The sequence below is a fragment of the Hyperoodon ampullatus genome (assembly GCF_949752795.1).
Source record: "Hyperoodon ampullatus genome assembly, chromosome: 1".
NCBI lineage: Eukaryota > Metazoa > Chordata > Mammalia > Artiodactyla > Ziphiidae > Hyperoodon > Hyperoodon ampullatus.
Window position 1 is genome coordinate 62,221,677 of NC_136914.1, and position 24,204 is coordinate 62,245,880.

At 35.6% G+C, this 24,204-nt stretch overlaps 1 protein-coding gene across 1 annotated transcript in view; it reads right to left on the minus strand.

Moving 5' to 3' along the window:
• The window catches only part of P4HA1 (prolyl 4-hydroxylase subunit alpha 1), a gene marked incomplete at its 3' end in the record, with an annotated part of 85,217 nt that overhangs the window by 19,804 nt on the left and 41,209 nt on the right, over nt 1–24,204 (minus strand). The window contains exons 6-9 of the mRNA XM_079703215.1: nt 20,391–20,630; nt 17,625–17,821; nt 15,006–15,182; nt 11,831–11,901 (exon numbers count right to left, since the gene is read on the minus strand). Of these exons, the coding sequence (XP_079559341.1) occupies nt 11,831–11,901; nt 15,006–15,182; nt 17,625–17,821; nt 20,391–20,630 (685 nt within the window). The remainder of the gene's footprint in view (nt 1–11,830; nt 11,902–15,005; nt 15,183–17,624; nt 17,822–20,390; nt 20,631–24,204) is intronic.

Here is a 24,204-nt window from a genome sequence, read left to right on the forward strand (position 1 = left end):
TAAGGCTTTGGATTATCATTTTAGTTGTCTCTTCTTCAGAGAAGCCTTCCTTGACTCCTCCCTGTGCCAGACCAGGTTTTTGTTTTGTTTTGTTTTGTTTTTGGAACAGTAAGAGGAAAAAGTTTTTAACTAATCACACGAAATTGACATGACATGCTATTAGAAGTAAACGAAGATAAATAATACTGTTACAAAATTTACATTTCTCACATCCATTTCAGAGGAAAATGCATTAGGATTCCTCTTGATCTGATGGACTGATTTCCATAAAATCGGTTTTTTTAATAGTAAATAACAGTATATATTCCTCAGACTGCTAAGAAGTGTTCAGAAAGGCAACTATAAAATCTATAATGAAAACAACTGACAGGATTAGGGCTGTTTCATGAAATATTAAGAACTATATCTCTTTTTTGGCTGTTAAATCAATGCACCTTTTCACTGGTAAAGCAATTGTTTGCTGTACCAGAGAAAAGGTGCACTGATTTAAAGAGCTTCTTCTTAAGTAATATACATTCAATTGTTCAAAACTGAAGTGAGTTTTCTTTCTAATGTTGCCCTCTTTTGGAGAACAAGCAAATATCTTTGTCTTTTGTATATAGTTAGGCAAATACTGTGAAATGCAGCTCTTGTGATCTAAGTTTTATTCCCTCACAATTAAACGGGGGCAATTAATTATTATTAGGAATAAGCCTCTGAAACACTTCCAGCTTTTAAAACAGCAAGGCTTCTGAATAACTTCTCAAAACTAGCTTTCCATTTTGGTGCATGACCTGATACCTGACACATTTGATCTGTATTTTAGTCATATCTTCTAATATCTACACTTTGCCTTCAATAAGGGTTAGTGTTGTGGTTTCAAACAATTTTTACATATAATAGAGTAAGTTTTCATTTCACCGAACTGAGTTTTTCCACTCAAGTACCTGTGGAAGGTAATTTGAGCACATGTAGGTATTTGCATACATATTTGTGTGTATACACATACATTTTTTAAAGTAAGTTGCTTTTACCATTAAAATAAAGCTAGACAACAGGGAAACTACGAGGAACAGTTTGTCTTCCTTAGAAATCCTTTTCTAGGTTGAGGAGGGCAAGTACAATTTGCTGAAGGATCTGATAAAGCTCTAGTCTTTTCATCATGTGTTAATCCCACACTGTCATGTCTTATCACCACAGCTACATACATGTCCACTTCCTCAGTAGCATTAGCCTCGAGGGTAATGTCTATCATAAACAGGACATTGTTGACCGAGCACTCAATACTGTTTGCAATCATTCAGCAACTCATTCTCCACTTTGCCCAATCTTGGTATCAAAGTAACATTGACAACTCACCAATATCTTCCTCTGTACACTGCCCAAGTACTAGTTTCTGTGCTCCCACACTCCCTGAAGAATAGATATACACGTTCATTCCAGCTTCTCCATTTCCTAACTGCTGGAACTACATCTTCAAAGAATGCTACTTTCATGCACCCAGCTGTGAATGCTGCCCGCCACGTAGCCCTGAAGTTATTTCAGTACCAAGGTCTTTCGGTCCAGAGACATTTGCCAGCACACATTATCTACCGCAGCACGGACCATCTATTTTGCGTCATCCACTCCATTTCCCAGATGCTGCAGGGATCAGAATACCCCAACCCCATGGGAATCCTCTTCAGCCTGTTTCCTCAAAAGACTGAGGTCCTGGGACTTCCCTGGTGGTCCAGTGGGTAAGACCCCACACTCCCAATGCAGGGGGCCCAGGTTCGATCCCTGGTTGGGGAACTAGATCCCGCATGCATGCTGCAACTAAGAGTTTGCATGCCACAATTAAGAAGTCCACATGAAGCAACTAAGAGTCTGCATACTGCAACTAAGAAGCGTGCATGCCGCAACTAAAGATCCCACATGCTGCAACTAAGACCCAGCACAGCCAAAATAAATATTAAAAAAAAAAAAAAAGATTGAGGTCCTGCTGGCACTCCTCTTCTTTCCAAGAGGAAAGAAGTATCTTTGTCTCTTTGTTAAGATACTCAATGTTTTCTTTGATGTAAAGAAATTGTTCTTCACAAAACTAATCAAGTGGTACCTTTAATACCTACTGGATCACAGTGACTTTGGTGGGCAGCTACTGGATGCTACTATGAGAATCACCATAGATTGGGAGGTGGGAGGGTAGTGGCACCTGTGTCTGCATAACTATCGTGGGCGTCTCACAGCCCTCTGTTTATCTCAGGGTTGGCAACTACCTGTAACCTGAAGCACATCAGGGAAACGCTACCTCCATGCACCTGGAAGTGGAGAAGGCAGCCACCCCAATACGGTTTTTTGTGTGTTTTTTTTTGTGGTACGCGGGCCTCTCACTGTTGTGGCCTCTCCCGTTGTGGAGTACAGGCTCCGAACGTGCAGGCTCAGCGGCCATGGCTCACGGGCCCAGCCGCTCTGCAGCATGTGGGATCCTCCTGGACCGGGGCACGAACCCATGTCCCCTGCATCAGCAGGCGGACTCTCAACCACTGCGCCACCAGGGAAGCCCCCCAATATGTTTTTATAGTACTACATATCCTTCCTTTGTGGCATTTATAACAACTGTACATTAATTTGTTATTTGATTAAGGTAAGACATCTTCATTCAACTACTAGTTCCAAATACCTATAAATTCTGCCTGGTTTTGCTCACCACTATATCCATAGTGCCTGGCACATAGTAGATGCTTAATAAATATTTGCTAAATGAATGAATCCTAAAGATGTCTTAGAACTAATCCAAGATTTATTTTACTTTACCTTAAGTATTTGTCTGATGATCTCATGCAAATTTATAGGGATTGGCCAAGTAGAATTCCTCTGGGTCACAGAAATAGGAAGGATCCAAGAATTTTATTGTTATAAAAGATGTAGCTGATAAATACACTAAGAACTTATTTCTTCCAAGTCTGACCAAGTTCCTGGTAGAACTAATCTCATATGTCAATGTACCTTTTTTGCCTGGCAACAATTTCATAGATTTTTGAATTTTATAAGCAACCAACTTGATTTTTATAGGTAACTGCAACACAAGATTGGCAAGTGTTCTAATAAAGTTTCAAACTAAATACATCTTGATAAAATAACTGTTCCTATTTCATCCTGGAACCTATCACCCAAGAGGACCTGTCTTCTGACATCTTCAACTCTCTTCTCTGCTACCACCAATTCTTAAGCATCTATTCTTACGTTTTTCTCTTGTACTTTGGTAGAAGCATTGTCCTTCAGCCTTTCAGAGGCTGGAGCATCTATCTCTGCTTTTGAATCTACCTTTTCCATAGGCCTTACTCCAGCAATTATTGCCTCCCTTTCTATCTTTAATCTTTTCCTTGCTTACTAACTCTTCAGACTGAAGTCTCCTGTTATCAAGAACACATTTACTTTTGCATTTTAGCAAATTATCATTCCAATCTTTTACTTTTATAGTTTAAAAATTATGGAAGCAAGAAATGCTTGTTATATTCAACAAATGGTTCTGGGACACTGGATAACCATATGCAAAACAAAGAAGATGGACCCCTACCTCACACCATAATAAAAATAATTAACTCAGAGAGATTAAAGACCTAAATATATAAGCTAACATTACAAAACTTTTAGGAAAAAAAATTGGCATATGGTTTAGCTATGACCTCAAAAGTACAAGCAGCAACAACAAAAATAAACAGGACATCATCAAAATAAAACATTTGTGCCTCAAAAGACATGAATTTCAGAACAGCATTATTCATAATAGCCAAAAAAGTAGAAATAACCCAAATATCTATCAACAGATAAGATAGATAAAAGGTGGCATATCCATACAAAAGAATGTTGTTCAGCCATACCTTGAAAACATGCCAAGTGAGAAGCCAGACACTAAAAGTCTGTGTAGTATATAAAAAATATCCAGAAGAGGCAAATCCATAAAGACAGAAAGCAGATTAGTGGTTGCCCAGGGCTGGGGCAGGGAGAGGATTAAGGATTGAGTGGTTATGGCTAAGGAGTATAATGAAAATGTTCTAAAATTAATTGTGGTGATGGATGCACAAGTCTCTGAATATACTAAAAACCACTGACTTGTACACTTCAAATGGGTGAATCAATAAAGCTATTTTTTAAAGAAATACTTATTATAAAAATTTCAGGGCTTCCCTGGTGGCGCAGTGGTTGAGAGTCCGCCTGCCGATGCAGGGGACACGGGTTCGTGCCCCGGTCTGGGAGGATCCCACATGCCGCGGAGCGGCTGGGCCCGTGAGCCATGGCCGTTGAGCCTGCGCGTCCGGAGCCTGTGCTCCGCAACGGGAGAGGCCACAACAGTGAGAGGCCCACATACCGCAAAAAAAAAAAAAAAAAAAAAAAAAAAAAAATTTCAAACAGGGTGGCACAGTGGTTAAGAATCCACCTTCCAATGTTGGTGACACGGGTTCAATCCCTGGTCGGAGAACTAAGATCCCACATGCCGCGGGGCAACTAAGCCAGCACACTGCAACTACTGAGCCTGCGTGCCACAACTACAGAGAAGCCCGTGTGCCACAAATACAGAACCCACGCTCTCTGGAGCCCACACACCACAACTAGAGAGCCCGCACACAACAACTATTGAGCCTGCATGCTCTGGTGCCCATGCACCACAACTAGAGAGAAACCCACATGCCACAACAAAGAGGCCCCGTGCTGCAACAAAAGATTCCACGTGCCGCAACTAAGACCCAACGCAGCCAAAAATAAAATTAAATAAACAAAATTTAAAAATTTTCAAACAGTATAAAAGTGTATGAAGTTCCTTTCCTAGTCCCACTCCTCACAGGTAAACAGAATTAACAAATAGATATGTATCCTCTCAACAGTTTCCCCCGTGTATAAACAAACATACAGAGAGAATTAAAAAAAAAAAAAGAATCCACCCTTCAATCTTTCACCATAATATACACATACACTTTTTCCCCCTGAAAATACTTCTGACATCTTTCCTAGTCAATACACATAGCACTGCCTCATTTTAAAAAAATTGTGGTTAAAAAATACACAGCATAAAATTAACCACTTTAACCATTTTTTTAAAATATGGTAAAATACACATAAAATTAACCACTTTAACCATTTTTAAGTGTACAATTCAGTGGTGTTAAGTACACTCACAAAGTCACGCAACCATCACCACTATCTATTTCCAAAACTTTTTCTTCATCCCAAACTGAAACTCTGTACCCATTAAACAATAATTTGCCATTTCCCTCTCCTCCCAGCCCCTGGTAACCTCTAATACACTTTTTGTCTGTATGAATTTGCCTATTCTAGGTACCCCTTGTAAGTAGAATCATACCATATTTGTCCTTTTGTACCTGGCTTATTTCACTTAGTATAATGTCCTCAAAGTTCATCCATGTTATATAGCATGTATCAGAATTTCATTCCCTTTTAAGGCTGAATATAGTCCATAATTTGTTTATACCACATTTTGTTTAACCATTCATCCATTAACGGATATGTGGGTTGCCTCCACCTGTTGACTACTGTGAATAACGCTGTTATGAACATGGGTGTACAAGTAATCTTTTTGAGTCCCTTCTTTCAATTTTTGGGGGTATATACCTAGAAGTGGAATTTCTGCATCATATCATAATCCTATGTTTGACTGTGAGGAACTGCCAGCCTGTTTTCCACAGCAACTGTAACACTTTACATTTCCATTCCTCATTGTTTTTTAAATTACTGCTTTTCTTTTTAAAATAAAATACCTTTAATTTCAAAATAACCACGAAGGTCAGTCAATAAAGCACTGGTTAAATAAGGTTGTTTCTAATTTTTCTCTAGTACAAACAATATTGTAACAGAAATTTCTGTATATCTTTGCATACTTATGGGAATATCTCTGTAGGACAAATTCCTAGATGTGAAACTGCTAGATGACTTTTACATTTTGATAAATGTCAAATTGCCCTCCAAAAAAGTTTCAGTGATTTATACTTCTATCAACTGTTTATGACAGTGCCCATTTCACAAAATCCTTGCCAGCATCAATCTTTTCAATCTTTGCCAATCTTAGAGGCAAAAATATGTTAATTTTTTAACTTTTAAAAAAAGTTTTAATCTGCACTTCTTGTTATATCACAAATGATCTCAATAGAAGGTTTGAGGCTTAGCAGTTAAGCCTCAGATGAGAGAGTCATTGATAAGTGCAGCTTAAATATAAACTTATCTTAATTGTGGTTCTGCCATAGTCATTAGAGAGGAAAATGAGTTCTACATAGGAAGTTATTTCACTTAATTTGACTTTTACATGAAAACCTCTCCAAAATATACTAAGATTTTCCTAAGCTGGAGAACTCCATATGTTTAAAACATTTTATTCATCTAGATCCCACCCTTAAAGCATTACTGCTGATCTGTCTTCAGCAACATTATTGTAGACCTATTGGGTAGTTGAAGAAATTAGCTCTGAGTTGTTTAGTCCCTGCTAAAAATTCAGTGGAGACAATGATACTGTAATATGTTAACTGTCTATCCTTTAGGATCTGGAAGTCTTACTCCTACACTAAATTAAGTAATCAGAAATCAACATTCTTTCTTCTAGTACTCAGTGCTTTAACTGAGTTAGAATGTAAAGTTATAATATTTACTATAACAGGAAAAAAAGTTATTTGAACAACATTCTTTATCTTTTTTACAATTATAATTGAAAATGTCAACTAAGTTTTACAGTGTTTTTTCCACAAAACATAATTTAGTGCCAGGAGAAAAACAGAATTCTTTCTCCAGATAATTTTATATGTGTCCCTTTTTTCCATTAATAACTAGATAACCCAAAATATATTTCTTTTGTTCTTAATGACAGGAACCTGAGAGCTAAGTTGTACATGCAGAGAAACACTGCAATATATATTTTTCATTTCTAATGAATTTCTACTGTTAAAAAATCTTTATTATTCTTTTAATATATGCTTTTTAAAATTATCACTGGAATGCTTTATTTAAGCAAGGAGAAACATTCTCACACTGCATGACTATATTTCTAATACTAAGGAAGGCATGCTCAAGTAAATAGACAACACCATTTTGGAGGTTTTGAAGATTGTTATAAAACCTCCAAAGGAAATATGATTAATATAATTTGAATGCCACTATGTGATTTTTTGCAAAGGCAAAAGATATTTCAGGGCCCAAAGTGCCAATTACAGAGGGCAAAACTTTCAATAATTCTTCTCTAAGTGCTTAATAGTTAACAAAGAAAGGCTAATCATCCAGACTGGGAATTTATCCAGTCCCTTTGGTTCTTAGTGGGACAATTATACAACACTACAGATCTATCCATTTCAGTTATCTCAATCTGAGAACCACCGTTCTACCCAATAGAAGGCAATGCTGTTGTTAAAAGTTATGCCAATTTGGGCTTCCCTGGTGGCGCAGTGGTGGGGAGTCCGCCTGCTGATGCAGGGGACGCGGGCTCGCGCCCCGGTCCGGGGGGATCCCACATGCCACGGAGCGGCTGGGCCCGTGAGCCATGGCCGCTGAGCCTGTGTGTCTGGAGCCTGTGCTCTGCAACAGGAGAGGCCACAGCAGTCAGAGGCCTGCGTACTGCAAAAAAAAAAAAGTTATGCCAATTTGGACTTCCCTGGTGGCACAGTGGTTAAGAATCCACCTGCCAATGCAGGGGACACGGGTTCCAGCCCTGGTCTGGGAAGATCCCACATGCCACTGAGCAACTAAGCCCACGCACCACAACTAGTGAGCCTGCGCTCTAGAGCCCACAGGCCACAACTAGAGCCCACGTGTCACAATTACTGAAGCCCGCGCGCCTAGAGCCCATGCTCCACAACAAGAGAAGCCACCACAATGAAGAAGTTGTGCACTGCAACAAAAAGGAGACCCTGCTCGCCACAACTAGAGAAAAGCCTGTGTGCAGCAACAAAGACCCTACGCAGCCAAAAATAAATAAATAAATTTATTTAAAAAATTATTCATTAAAAAAAATTATGCCACTTTAAAAAAAAATCTGATATCATTCAAAGCTATTTGCGGGTGGGGGTGGCAGTGGGATGAATTGGGAGATTGGGATTGACATCTATACACTACTATGTATAAAATAGATGACTAATAAGAACCTGCTGTATAAAAAATAAAATAAAATTTTAAAAAAACGTGGGGCTTCTCTGGTGGCGCAGTGGTTGAGAGTCTGCCTGCTGATGCAGGGGACGTGGATTTGTGCCCAGGTCCGGGAGGATCCCACGTGCGGCGGAGTGGCTGGGCCCGTGAGCCATGGCAGCCGGGCCTGCATGTCTGGAGCCTGTGCTCCGCAACGGGAGAGGCCGCAGCGGTGAGACGCCCGCATACCACAAAAAAAAAATAAATAAATAAAAATAAAATAATAATAAATAAATAAAAAGCTATTTGCATTGACCTCTATATTGTAAAAATATTAATATATTTTTACACTGTATTTGCACCTTATTAACATGGGGTAAATTAAATCTTAAGCATAATAAAATATCCTACTGTAGGAAATATGTACTTGAAAGTAAAAAAAATGAAATCAATTCCAAGAAGTGATTCTGATTCCACCAGAATCAAAGAAGCTTTTTCTATCACACTAAATAGACTGTTTATTTGCATATCTCATTATTTATGTTGCTTTAACTGGACTTATGAGCTCAAATAACTAAACTGTCTTCTCAGAGAATATAACTGAATGTTTACCTCTCAAAAACTAAAATTCCATTTCTCTGATTTAGTCAAAATTATTAGCTTCTCCATTAACAAGTGGTAGTAAACTTTTTTTAAAATATTGGAAAAGACAAAAAATGATTTGCCAAAAGTTCACAGATAGTCAATAAAGTAAATAAAAACTTTATGTTTTTAAACAGTAATGAATTTCCACATATACTTTTCCCAAAGAAAATTCTGTTTGCTAGAACACTGGAACATATTTTTACTTCCACAGATGATGATGCAATCACTCAAGAAGTTTCTCAAAATACAGATATTTGAAATTCCCTTCTGACCCTTTCAAAATACAGATGTTCCCAGAGTAAAAGGGATCACATTAACTGACATCAGTACACATAAACTCTTTCTGCTATTCTGCGTTTGAGATGTCTTCTTCAGAGGCATAAAATATGAAGGAAACAGAAAACACTCATTTATTACACTTGTAAAATCTTCAAAATTCAGATTTACAGTGATGGGTAGAAAATGTCTTGACATAGTTATTAAATTTCCAAAATAGTAGAAACTTTTAATTTGTTAAAATATGAAATGTATTGGATATTTTATGGAGCAAATTCCTTCCTTAACAGTTAAGAGCTCTCTCTCAACATATATATTTTATTTTTAAAAGGGCTGATGAAAAATTTTCCTTAAGAGTAAAGATGAAAATCACTGTGCTGTGGAACTCTTCTTTTTACTATGTTGTTTTGAACACAAACACACACCCACACTGCATACTTTGCCAAGCCTGGGTGAATTTATTGTAGTGTTACTCAGTCTTCTAATGCTTCTAATGCTACTGGCTAAATATCTTCTGCTACTATAAATAATATGAAGTATGGTTGGGCCTTTCTCAAAAATCCAATAAAATTGCTTCTCAGAGCTATAAAATTATAATATTTAAAAAATAAGTTCAAAATATTTAGAGGTATTTAGTTCCTAAGAGAGAAAAAATGTTTGTAGACCACCTTTCTGAGAGTAATTTATTTTGACTTGTTGGTAAAAGCCCAATGACTCTGTGGGCTGAATATTTTGTCAAAAGTTCTATTGTATATATAGAAAATTTCCAAAAATGACTTCTAGAACACTAAGTTCATAAAATTTTGTTTTAAATGATTCCTAAAAACAGCAAAATCTGGAGAATTTGGATACTTACTAGCTTTATGACAGTAAAAATGCCTAACACCATGTAATCTCTGATAAAATATACAATGGATTTATTTTTTTTTAAATAGATAATGGCTTCATTTTTTTAGACCTGAATAAGGTTCTGTAAAATTAGCTTACTCAAAACGAGGGTTCATTACTATGCACAGAAGCATTATAAACCATGGCTCAACATGTCTATCCAAATTAGTTACTGCAAATCCTTACCTTGTATTAATGTTACTAAAATCAAAATCACATTATAGGAATGTGATTAGGGGCAAGGGGACAGGTAGTGGTATAGGGTAAACAGTTAGGAGACCAGAATATGTGTGTGGGGATGCTGAAGGTTAATATGTGAAGGACATAAAGCTTTGCCTAAAAAGAGTAATTAAGAAAATGAAATCAATGCATTCTGTCTAGTCTTTATAGTACTTTTGCTATGACTCATAGCAACAATGTTAACTTTTTTTGTTTGAGTGTCTAAGATAGTTGTTAAAATCTATGTACTCCTTTGCACAATTTTTAGTTGACAAATGAAATTTTTCATTGTAAGAGTTTCAAAGGATTTAATTCTGTCATACTGAAAACAGTGGTAATTTCTGAAAAATGATTACTTGTTTTATGTATCCAGTGGACTCTAAATACCTTAATGATTTTATGCCCACCATCATCCACTTTAAAATATATATATTAATGAAGCATTTTTTAAAAACTTGGAAATTTTACATTATTCTTTTCTTTTTTTCCTTGAACTTGCATTTTCATTCCATTCTTATCTTAAAACAGTGCTTCTCAACAGGGGTAGAGAGGTGGAGTTCCCAGGCATGGTGGTGGGAATTCTGCCTACCAGGGGACATTTGGCAATGTCTGAAGACATTTTTGATTGTCACAACTGAAATGATGGGTGCCTTCTGGCATCCAGTGGGCACTAGAGATGCTGCTAAACATCCTATGAGGCTCAGGTCAGTCAACAAACAACAATCATCTGATACAAAATGTCAATAGTGTTGAGGTTGAGAAGCCCTGCCCTAGAGTGATATATTTCTATGACCAAAAGTCTTTTATTCATCACATTATACTCCACTACAAGAAAAATATTTATGTAAACTGATAAAAATATAAATTTCCTATAACATAAAGGCCTAAGTGTTAAAAAAAAATCTCCTAGAATGGGTTATTACAATTATAATTAGTACACATTAAAGAACATGATTAAACAATCATCAAATATAAAAAGTTAAAATATATTAAAATATTCCTAATGAGATGGATAAAGCTTATTTTGTTATTTTCAATTAGGTATTGTATCTGTGAATAAATATTGCTACAATGAGACAGAATTCAGCTCAATGATACTTCTATTTTCATTTTTATGAGAGCTGAGAAACCTTTATGTAAATAAGTAGATGGAAAAGGAGTTCTGTTGAAATAATGTCACTTATTTTGTAAGCTCCTATATGTTATATACACTAATAAGTTACATAGTGACCTTTTATTAAAAATTATTTCAGTGACCAACAGCCAATAATGTAAGGAGATTCTCTTAAATACTGTTAAAACCAAAGAATTTGACACCAACTGACTTGCAGAGGATTTGTTAGGTAATCCTTCAAGGCATTCATTTTCTCACTACCTACAGCTACTGAGTAACCCAAAGATTTTTCAACCCCTGCTTTACTACAGAGACCAAATTAGGCCTTGTTCAATGAAGACTCTTTGGGAACTTCCCTTACTTTAATATGAGAACACAGCTTCACTTATCAGGTAGGGTTTGGGATATCTCAGCAGGCATTTTAAAATCTAGTAATTTCTATTAACTGCCCCATAACCACGTCCATCATGAAAAGTCAGGCACGGGTGTCATCAAATGCCTATGCCTAATAGCCTAGGTCTTAGAAATCATATGACGGGTTTTATGAAAATTAGATTCTCAAGAAAGAAAATAGTCCAAATACGACTAAAATTCTTCCCATTACTCCCTTACCTCTTAGATACTCTGTACTGTGCTGTGGTCAATTTTCCAGTCTCAGGGTCATGTACTGTAGCTCGGCTCAGCTACAAAAAAAGAGAAAGGACAAGGACTTACTCACGTAGCAGGCAATTTGGGGCTTTTGTTTTGTTTTGTTTTGCCAAGCCACAGGTGATTGGAAGGGTTCAGATTGGTCTGGATGGTAGGTAATGGTTTCGAATCAGCAGAAACATTTAGAAAGGTGGCAATAAGAAAAGCCACTTCCAAATCAAGAGAAAATGGGTTGACAGATTTTTGTTGTAGATTGTCCTTTCACTTTTTTTAAAAAAAAATCATTTGAAGCTCTATGTAAATTTTTTTAGCACTGGGTTTCACAGGTGCTTTCTCAGATCTAGAAGTTTAATGTTCTTTAAATTATTTGACAAAAGAATAATTAGTGGTCTCTTTAGTCTCTTTAAATTCATTTTTTAAAACTCTCACCAAGGTATAACTGTTGTTAAATCTCTCTGGTGAAGTAAAAGGCAACTAAACTCAGAAGTAATAGCATTTGAAAGACTGAGATCTGAAGCATAACTCTGTTCTTTCCATTACCAGCTTTTAAGTCAGCAAGTTTTTTAAAATAAAAACTCCAACAGGAGAAACAGATTACTCCAAAATGACAATGTTATTTTATAAGATGCATGAACAAATGCCAATACAATCATCATGAAGAATGATGTGAATTCACCACAGCATTTATGAATATGAGAGAACTACATAAACAAAAGACTACTCCCAGATTAATCCAGGCTGCTGCTTTCTTTCCCCCCCTCTTTGGCAAGAAAAAGGAAAAAGAAAACAAGTATAAAAGCCATTTCCTGGATATTTGATTCCTAACCTGAAGAGCGATGCAAAGCGTATTAACTCCCTAAAAATAACAGACCAATTAAATATTAAAAACAGAACTTCTAGTTAAAGGGAAAGACCTGTGAAACACAAAGCAGTTTATCCATGCGTAAAAATAGGTGGTGACTTGACTGGAGACTGAAAATGACCTACTTCCCTTAAATGAATAATTCCTGTAGGATGTACAAAACACTCATTAGAGGGCAAAATATGCAGCATACACATCTCTTACCTTTTGCTAATTCTGTAATGTACCGTCTCCAAGTCTCCTGTTATTGGGTTTGAAATGGTGGCTCGCCTCAGCTGTGAAGCCAACCATCAAAATAGTTGCATTATAAAAAAAAAAAAAAAAGAATCACATTTATCCAATCAGTCAGAATTCTGGGATTTTTTTTTTTTTTACAAAGGAGGCTAAAAAGAGAAAAATTCCATAGACTTCCAGTCACCTGTGTTTAGCCTTGAAAGCCTGTTGATTTTTAAATTTTTTATATTTTTAAAAGTTCTTTAAAATTTTTTGGTTTTGTTTTGCATGAATGGAGGGTACACAAACAAAAGAGACTGGAAATTAAATTTCTTTCAACAGTTAGAGGACGTGAAGTGAGGAAAAGAAATTTCTAAAATTTGAAGTCTAATTTATAGTTATAAGAATGGCTATTTGCAGTTAATAATCCATTCCAAACTTTTTAATTTTTTCGGTGATGGAAATGTTTGCAAAGATAATGTTCAAAATTTGTTTCAAGGTCATCTTTTCTTCCTTCAAGATATTTACTCATATGTTTCACATAAACAGTGAAATAATCTTGGATGACCACAAAGACAGATGAAAAGAACTCATAAATGTTAAAAAACAGAAAGAGATGACAGCCAAGATAATGAATTTAAACTTTTTTCTAAAAATGAAGGATGATTCAGATGTTAACAAAAGAGTATAAAATTTTTATTGCCATTGAATTTCTTGATCAAATAATCCAACTGAGGCATCCACTTTGAAGATCGAGGCCTCCAAACCCAGAAATATAAGACTTGATCTCCAAGCTGAAATGAATTCCTAATAAATATTCTACCAAGGTAATTTTGGTTTACTGACCACAAACAGTGAACTAAAATCCAAAAGAGAATGACAGAATATGATGTGATTAAGTGGCATTCTGCTTAAGAGATTTATAAGAACTCCCTTGGACAACATCCATACATATTAGACTGGTCTTTTCCATTTAAAATGTAATCTTTAGTAAAAAAACAAAAAGTATCCATTTGGAAAAGTAGTAAAACTTAACAACAACAACAACAATTCTGACTTCAAGTTTATTCTACAGTACAGATATCCAGACAACTCAACTTTTATGATATAACATGGAATAGCAAACTGGTCCATGGGCCAAATTCATCCAGCCACCTGCTTTTAGAAATAAACTTTCATTGGAATATAGCCATATTCATTTATTTATTTTCTATGGCTGCTTTTGCACTGCAACAGCAGGGGTGAGTAGTTATATAACAGGCTATACAGCCTGCAAAACCTAAAAAATATTCACTATCTGGACCTTTACAGAAAAATTTGCCAACTCCTGTGTAATAATTGAGCAAAAATATTCCTAGTGTTTATTTAACAATCTCTTTATGAAAATGATGGCAGTTTGTATTTTACTATCAATAAGACCAAACAGATTTTAAGAACAAGCTGATGGGAAAAAAGGCAAGAGTATAAAGGGCAGTCTTTCTCACACTCCCACAAAAGAAGAATTTCTGTGCTAAACACTAAGTTTATAGGATTGTGTTTACAATAAATTGTTTTTCTTATTAAGATAAATGACGTGGGTTGAAGTCAGAAAACTATGATGTCCTTATTTCAGATTAGCAAGATGTTTGTACCCAGCTATATCCTTCTAGTAATAATGTACCTAAACAGGAAAAAAAGTACTTCAAGTATTATTTCAGATAAAACTATAGAAGATATAAAAAGTTGGTCTTTGATTAGTCGCTGAGATTAAAAGGCTCCAAAGTACATAGAAAACTTTTTCAGGAAGATGCTGAAACACAAATTTTTCAAGTGTGAATAAAAATCTCATCTATGATTTTCATAAATAAGTGCTTAAAACCCAGTTGCAAGGTATGTTATTTGTGTTGATAACAGAGAACAACTGGTACAGAGCTTAGTTAATTCCATTAGTTTGCAACAACAGTATCTAAAACTATATATGGGCTTATTGCCATGTCAATTATCATTTTTATAACCTTGCAAAGGAAAAAACTGAAACACCGGTAGAGTAAATTGAGGAGAGAAAAAAAGAAAAAAATTATTTACCCGTGGTTTTGCTAGATCTTTAACAATTTCAATTTCTGCATCAGAAATAATATCATGGAAGCGAATAATACGAGGCTTGTCCCACTCATCCTCCTGTTTGGCTGGAGCCAGAATAAATTTAGGATTCCGGTTTCCATCATGGTAGCGGCAAAAGAGTTTTTTCTGTCTCCGAGGAGTCTAAACATAAAGTTAAAAAAAATATTAAATATATTAGGTAATAATATTTTTAATGCTTGTTCTTATGAAGATAAGAAACAATAATCATGCTAGTGTATACACAGAGTATCTGAGGAAGAACACACAAAAGAAACAGCACCCTGCAAATATTCTGCATCAAATGGGACCTTCAGGATTTTTAAAGTTTTATTAATGATTATTTTCTGGAAGAGATGGTAGGCCTTAAATTTTTAAAGGTGAGGTTTCTCTTTAACCCCTTCTCTCATCAAAATAAAGTTCAGGCATTGTAAATATGAAAGAAATAATAAAATATTTATAGAAATATGAAATGAATGACCAGCACTGCTCCAAACTTCACAAGGTAACTGGGAAGCACTCAGAAAGTTTCTAAAAGAAAAAAAAAAAAAGAAAACAAAACAAAACCTAACCACGTTTTCCCAAACACCTCCCAATTTTTAAAAAATTTAAGGGATTTTTTTTTTAGTAAATAAGAAAATGGGTAGCTCTGAAAAAGAGAAAATAAGTTATTAAACAAAGAAGCCAGGTGCTTTTACTAGCAGGTATTAAAGACAGAGTGGTCAACAAAACAAATAAAGGTTCCTTTCAATCATCTATGTATTATATTAACTAAATAAGTTATTCCATTGCTGATTCTTCTCTTGATTAAACAAGTATTTCATATTATGAGGTAGGAATAATATTAGTTTTGGTTTTAATTATTAACTATACAAAAACAAATAATGATTCATGTTTATTCTTATACTTTATTTACCTAGAATCAAATCCAAGGTTTTATATCAAATAAGCTTTTTATATGATGATGAGATGAATTTAACTATTCTGAGAAAAAGGATGCTCCTTTGACCTGGGTCAGAGTTGACATGTGTGTGTTACATCAACAAACTGGCAAATTAACAAACTTCTGTTTTTATATCTGTAGTTCTATTTTGCTCTCTTCTTTAAGAGATTCTAACGGCAATAAAAAATATCTGCTTACTATTGGAAATCTGAACACTGACTAGATATTTGATGATATTATGGAACTACTATGAATACTGTGATACTGGAAATACCATGATAATGGTATTGTGGATATTTTTTAAGAGTCCTTATCTTTAAAAGATACACATTAAAATATTTAGATGTGAAATTTTCAAAAAATGTTTCATGAGTCTAATTTGTATTTACTTATTAGCTCCCAAAGCAAAAGTAAACATGTTCTTCTGGGAATCCACAAACTTATCAAAAATGTCAACATAAATATGATCTACTTATTTGCTGTTAGAGGTTAGGCTGTCAAGAGTGAGTCATCAAGTACCAGGAAGTCATCAACATAAAAATGTAAAACCCAGCTTCAGTTTATCAGTAGTAGAGAAAAAGTTAAACACTATTCAAATGTTTGCACTTCAAAGTACTCACTTCAAAAATTCACTAACTCCTTCTACGTATGCCCGCATTCAGCTGAACACTAGTACCACATGATATTCCTTAAATAAGGATTCCATGATCAATTAATGTTGAGAAACAAAGTATATCCTATCCATAATGCACATTATCATAAAAAGGATCTGAAAAGTCCTAAGGCTGAACAAAAACTATGTTCCCCACACTTGAACTTTATTATTTTTGGCCTATTACCTATTAAGTATCCTGAAGCACTGGTAATCTGAATACAGATACATAAATATAGATATACAATAAACAAAGGGATATTTATAGACACATTTTAGTATTTTAAAGAATGTTAAAGCCAAAATCTGTTTAAAGTCTTTGTGCATTTTTAATATTTCTTAAATAGACGAAAACATTTCACTAGGCAATCTTGTCAAGGTTGACTAGGAGCAGAACTAAAAGAGATCACTGTATAGATAAATCCACTGTTTCATAGGGTGGTTTAGAATGGTATATTATTTCTATTTAAGATTGCTGAGGGCTTCCCTGGTGGTGCAGTGGTTGAGAGTCCGCCTGATGATGCAGGGGACACGTGTTTGTGCCCCAGTCCGGGAAGATCCCACATGCCGCGGAGCGGCTAGGCCCGTGAGCCATGGCCGCTGAGCCTGTGCATCCGGAGCCTGTGCTCCGCAACGGGAGAGGCCACAACAGTGAGAGGCCTGTGTACCGCAAAAAAAAAAAAAAAAATTATCTGATTCTTCACCTTAAAAAGCCTGTTTTAATCTATGAAAAGGGTAATAATTACCAAAAACGCATTGTAATGGTATATGATTCACAAGTTTTGTCTTAAAGCTATTTTACTAAGGGTTGGAGCATATTAAGTGTGACTCCTACAATAAAGTGATGTGGCATACTGTAATACTTTATCAATAATTCTGATTTTTATCACAAAAGTTTAAAAATAAAAGAATTCTGAATCTCTCTAGAACTATGTACAAACACGCACACACATCCACTTCCACACACACACAATTGGCTTTTCCACTTTACCATTTTGATACCCTCCCCACGGCACAGCATTTCGTACTTCTGTCTCTCTGGCAGGTAATCCGCAGCAACCCCTTTTTTCTTCGGTGTGGTTTTCTGATCAGATTGGTCATCTGAAGCAGACTTATTGGCATCTTTTTCTTTAGCCATTATATACTCAAAATATTTTAAGTTACCATTAGCTCTCTGATGTTCAGGATCTATTAGAAAAGAAAGAAAGCATGCCCATGAGTAAGCTTACAGTTGTTCAAGCATCAGAATACAACAATATATAACTGGAGGAATATATAAATTTACCTTCCAAACCAGGATGCTTTTGAGAGTGAAAGGAGGCACTAATAAAAATTATTATACCGAAACAATAGGTATAAACCTGTACTGCCCCAAGCACATCAAGACATATAGTCACCCTATACAAAAAGAATTCTGGAGATGGAATCAGCCATTTATTTCAAAGTAGCAATTACCGCTTCTACTTTGAGAATGTTCAATGTGAGAAGTTACTAATCAGCTTTGATGTCAAATAAATTTTAACGGGCTTCCCTGGTGGCACAGTGGTTGAGAGTCTGCCTGCCGATGCACGGGACACGGGTTCGTGCCCCAGTCCGGGAAGATCCCACATGCCGCAGAGCGGCTGGGCCCGTGGGCCATGGCCGCTGAGCCTGCGCATCCGGAGCCTGTGCTCCACAACGGGAGAGGCCACAACAGTGAGAGGCCGCGTACCACAAAACAAAAAATTTTTAAGTATTACTTATTACACTTATTTGAAGCAATGGAAACGATTTTTCTGAGAGTGAAATGTAATGACCATGGGGAAGACAAGGTATACAGTTCAAAAGCAACCTTTACCACAGACACATTATAAACGCAGAACACAGTCTACTTCTGAGGGCTTAGTGGACTTCCATCCCAAAATTCTAAGTGAGATGGAAAAGAGAAACTAAAATATTATCTTCAAATAAGCCAGAATCCACTAACTGCCTTGGAATTGCTAGTCATAATTGTTAGCTATCTTTTAGTAGGGGAAAGGAGGACTACTCCACCCATCCAGGAGAAAAAAAATCCAAACAACCACACACACACAAATGAAAAAGACAGAACAGAACACAGAAACTTCGCTTGTGACATTAATTGAAGTGTTTAAAAATTCTAGTCTTAGATTTGTAAAATACTTCTTGTCTTTGAGAAACTGCTCATAATATATGTTGCAATATACACAATATGAGTCTACTTTTGTAAAAGAAAGGGAAAAGGGGGGAGGGGGTATACTACGAGGAAACAAAAAGAATTGGTGGGTATCTCTGAGTGATTGGCTCTGAGTGATGACTCTTCTGTATCTTTGTCTACTTTAAAATTTTTTCTACAATGAATGAAGTATTTTTTAAGTCAGGAGGAAAAATATCACTAAAAAATACTGGGGAAAAAACGGTAACTGAATTAATATCTCAATTTATTAATTCACTCAACTAAGAAATAACCTAATTATCAAAAGCTTATTTTTAGATGACCAATGTTTTTGAAATGTTCGACTTTCCTAACATACACATATTTACCTATTCATAAAAAGAATTTTTTTTAAGTTTTAAAGCTTTGTTATACACCAAAGACCACATGAATTTTTTTAGCATACAACTCCACCACAGATTCTGAGTTAGTAGGTCTGGTATGAAGATCAAGGAATTTTCATTTCTAATAAGTATCCAAGTAATTCTGATGCATGTGGCCCCTGGCTCATACTTACAGAAACACTACATCTCTGTTCAAAACACTAGTGGTAAAATCTTCATAAGATATATTTTCCTAACATTTGAATATGACAATCAAATATATTTCCAGTCTATTTATTTCTATGAAAGAATTTCAACCAGAGGATATAAAATGGAAAATCTCATGCATGTGCCCTCAGGACCACAAAACTTAAGGACTGAGAGACTGATTTCCCATAAATGCCTGATTTTCAGAAAACTGATAATATTGGAATTTTCTTAAATTACAGGGAATTGGTCAAGGGTTGCCTCATATCAATCTTAGGAAATGTTGCTTATGGTTTCCAGGGGCATGAACAAGAAATCACCCAAGTTGAGTTGGTGTTAAAAGTAAGCTGAATTGAGCTTTGTTTGTATGACTGGACTGGTTTTGTCTGCTTAGGGAATGTTCAACGCTAGTCCCCATTTGTTTTTGATTTGAATGGACTCTAACTGAACTCTCCCCTCTTTACATTCCCTGCCCATAAACACAGCCTACCCCAATCCCTCAATGGACTCACCTATAGCTTCCTACATTTTGCAGGTCCTGAATGCAATTCCTCTGCTATTACTAACTAAACTCATCTTTTCAACAATTTTGAGTTTGCCTCATTTTACCTTTTTATTTAGGTTGACATTTCAAATCACTATTTCTGAATATGAAATGCAATAAACCAAAAACTTCCTTCAAAGGACACCAGTCAATATTTAATATGGCAACAGGGTAAACAAATATTTTCGACTGAGTTAGCTAGGGTAGGTCCAATTTTGAAATTCCTGAAGAGTACAGAGCAGAGAGACACAGCTACTGTTCTAGTACTATTAGGTGAGAAAGACCAGTTGCCATTTATTTAGAGGATAAACAGAAAGATAAAGTATGTCTGACAGATGAGCTCCTGACTTATGACAAATAAAAAGTACCAAAGCTATATGACAAATATATACAGTCACACATAATTATAATTAGTATATCTATATATCCACCGATACATCTTTAACCTTGAATTAGGCCAAATTAACATACCTAGTTCAAGAAGCTTCTTTGTGAGCAAAAGTGCCTTATCCAGGTCTCCCTGCTGGTACACTGCATAGCTCAAATAATCTAGAACAGAGACTTTATCAATTGTAGAAACCTCGCCTTCATCCAGCTGCCTTAGTGCTTGTTCCATCCACAGTTCTGTATGGTAATAATCTGCTTCTGTGTAGGCCACTTTGCCCAACTCAAAACAGTCCTCAACTGTTAGAAATGATTTGTGTTTTACTCCTATGGAAACAAAATACAGAGAACTTTAGGAATCTTAATACTATTATATATTTATTTAGGACTACACAGTTTTCAAAGTACTATCTCGCTCTCATTTGAACCTCACAACAACCTTCTGAGGTAGGAAAAGCAGGAATTATCCTAAGTTTATAAACAAAGGAACAATCTACAAGGTAGTGAAACACGGCAGGATCACACAGCTAATAGGTAATGTAAGACCTATAGAACCCAAGACTTCAATTATCAGCCATCATACCAAAATGAAGCATCAATTAAGTTGAACCATGCAATTTTCCAACACAGCGGGAATCACCGTATGAGATATATCTAACTCTTAACCAACAATCTGGGCAAGGGATAAATGGACAGGAAGAGAGACAAACCTGTCAATTGATTCTTTCCCCTCTTCCTTTCCCCTACAGTAACCCTTTTCAAAAGCACTAATGGTATGTAATTTACATACCATAAAGTTCACCCAGTTAAAGAATCCAATAGTTTTTAGTATATTCACAGAGTTGTACAACCATCACCATAATCTAATTTTAGATCATTTTCATCACCCCAAAAAGAAACTCTGTAACCTTAAGCAGTCACTACCCATCATCTCCCCTTTCCTGCCCTATCCCTAGACACCTAATCTACTTTCTGTATCTGTAGATTTGCCTATTCTGGCTACCTCACATAAATGGAATCACACAACATATGGTCTTCTGTGACTGGACTCCTTCACTCAGCATAATGTTTTCAAGGTTCTTTTTATTAACAAATACTAGTCCATTGGGATAGACTACATTTTGCTTATCAGTTGATGGACATTTGAGTTGTTTCCACTTTTTTGGCTTTTATTAATAATGCTACTGTGAACATTCATGTACAAGTTTTTCTGTGGACACATTTTTTCATTACTCTTGAGTATATGTAGCAGTGGAATTGCTGGGTCTTATGGCAACTCTATGCTAAACATTTTCAGAAACCGCCAAACTGTTTTCTAAAGTGGCTGCACCTTTTTACAATCCTACCAGCAATGTATGAGGGTTCTAATTTCTCTACATCCTCACCAGTACTTGTTATTGTCCACCTTTATTACAGCCATTGTGGGTATGATGTAGTATTTCATCGTGGTTTTTAAATTTTATTTCCCTAAATGATGTTGAGCATCTTTTCACATGCTTATTGGCCATCTGTATATCATCTTTGGAAAAATGTCTATTCAAATCCTTTTGCCCATTTAAAAATTTGGTTACTTGTCTTTTTATTATTGACTATTTGTTTCAAATATTGTACAATTACCATTACTTTCATAAGAATAAGGAAAAATAGAGAAAGAACTAAAGAAAGAAATAAATGTAAAAAATATACTCTGAATGATAGCAACCATATAACACTGCATTTTTATAAACAGTATATCAGGTGAGTTAAGTGGAGATTTTAAGAGCCTGAGTATTTTATGTTGTTTTTTTGTGTATACCATGTTAAGTAAACAACAGAGAGAAAATTACATCTGGACCATATATTCTGGGGTGGTGGGGAGGGAATTGCTTCTGATATAAAACACAGTTGACCCCTGAACAACAAGGGTTTGAACTGCACGAGTCCACTTATATGTGGAATTTTTTCAATAAATACATATATGTACTGTAAATGTATTTTCTCTTCCTTATGATTTTATTAATAACATTTTCTTTTCTCTAGCTTACTTTATTGTAAAAATACAGTATATAATACATGTAACATACAAAATATGTGTTAATCAACTGTTTAAATTATCAGTAAGCCTTCCAGTCAGCAGTAGTCTATTGGTAGTTAAGTTTTGGGAGAGTCAAAATAGACACACAGATTTTCAACTGCTCAGGGGGTCAGCACCCCTAACCCCAGCATTGTTCAAGGGTCGACTCTACCTAGAAATGCTGAATTAAATGTAACAATTATCCATTTGTACTATGGCCAAGTTCACAGGAATTAAGCAAATTTCTTGGGGCCAAAACCAAAAAAGAACTTGAAACCTAGAGAGGTAAGCAGAGGATGAAGTTGCATCTCCTCTGGAGGCAGTCACTAGATCAGAATACTAGAAGCTTGATTTTTAACCACCAAGAAAGGGACAGGAGATAAAGCCTCAGGCCCATGCAAAGTGACAAAGCAGACCCTTGAAGAACTACATCTTGAATGGAAGAATGAACTAGAAAAAAAACTGTCAGCTGGCAAAGAGAAACAACAAAAGAACTTGTTTTTCTCAGTCTTCACTGCAGGTAGGGGAAAAACAATCCCTTAGAACTCCACAGGCACGCCTTCAGGGAGGTTTTCATTTCAAACATATGCAATCTCCATGGTCTGGGAAACTAAAGCCAAGAATTTAACTTAAAGTAGTCGTAGGTTGGTAATGTAATAGGACAACTGGCAGAAGCAACATTTATACTCTGCAAAATGCACCCTCACCTCAGGTTTTGCAGTATTCCAACACACAATCTGAAGAAATGCATACAATCCAAAATCACAAAGCACATGATGAAACAAGCCACTATGAGCAAAATTAGCAGAAACTATTAAAAACCGGTATTAGATAGTCTTCTGATGTTGGTGTTGTTATCAGATTAAGAATACGAAACAACTATGATTAAAATGTTTAAAGAATTTTTAAAAAATAGAAAATATGAACATGTAAGATACCCTAAAAAAGACCAGGCAGATTTGAGTAGGGGGAAGAAATAGAACTTCCAGAAATTAAAAATATTATCAATGAAATAAAGACATATTGGTCAGGTTAAACAGCAAGTTAGACACAACAAAAAAAAGAGAATAATAAACCTAGAAGTGAGAACTGAATAAATTACCATGGGATAAACTACCCAGGATGCAGCAGAGAGGAGGAATACATATGAAGTTCTAGTTAAAAGACAAGGAAGAAAAAATAAGAAGACAGAAGACAACAGCATGTGTCAGGAGAAGACAACAGAATGCGGAAAAGGCATTATTTAAAGAAATATTGGTGGACAATTTTCTAGAATTAGAATACATGAAACTTCAGATTCAGGAAGCATAGAGAATAAGACAAACAAAGTACATGCAAGGGCTTCTTAAGGATTTGTTTCAAGGAGGAAGAAAACAATTCCAAAAGAAAAGTCTGAGGTATACCAAAAAAAATAATAATAATAAAAGATAACCAAAGAAATTAGTATACATTTAAAGAAAAGTGAGCCATCAGATTGGCAAAAATCTCAAAGTTTGAAATTTTTTTGTGATGCTGTGGGAAAATAGGCACTCTCATATACTGCTGCTAGAAATACAAAATGACAGAACCATTAAGGGGGGAAACTGGGACAATATTAGCAAAATTTCCTATGTATTTCCTCTTTGATTCAGTGGCATCACTTCTAGAAAAAATATCCCAAAGATCACTTCGCAAAAAAACAAAATAATATATGCACAAGGTTAATGGAAGTATTATTTTTATAAAAGCAAAAGACTGCAAACAAACCAGATGTCCATCAATAGGTGCCCAGTTAAATAAACTATGGTAACTCCACAAAATAGAGTAACATGCAGCTGTAAAAAGAAATGAGGAGGATTTCTATATGGG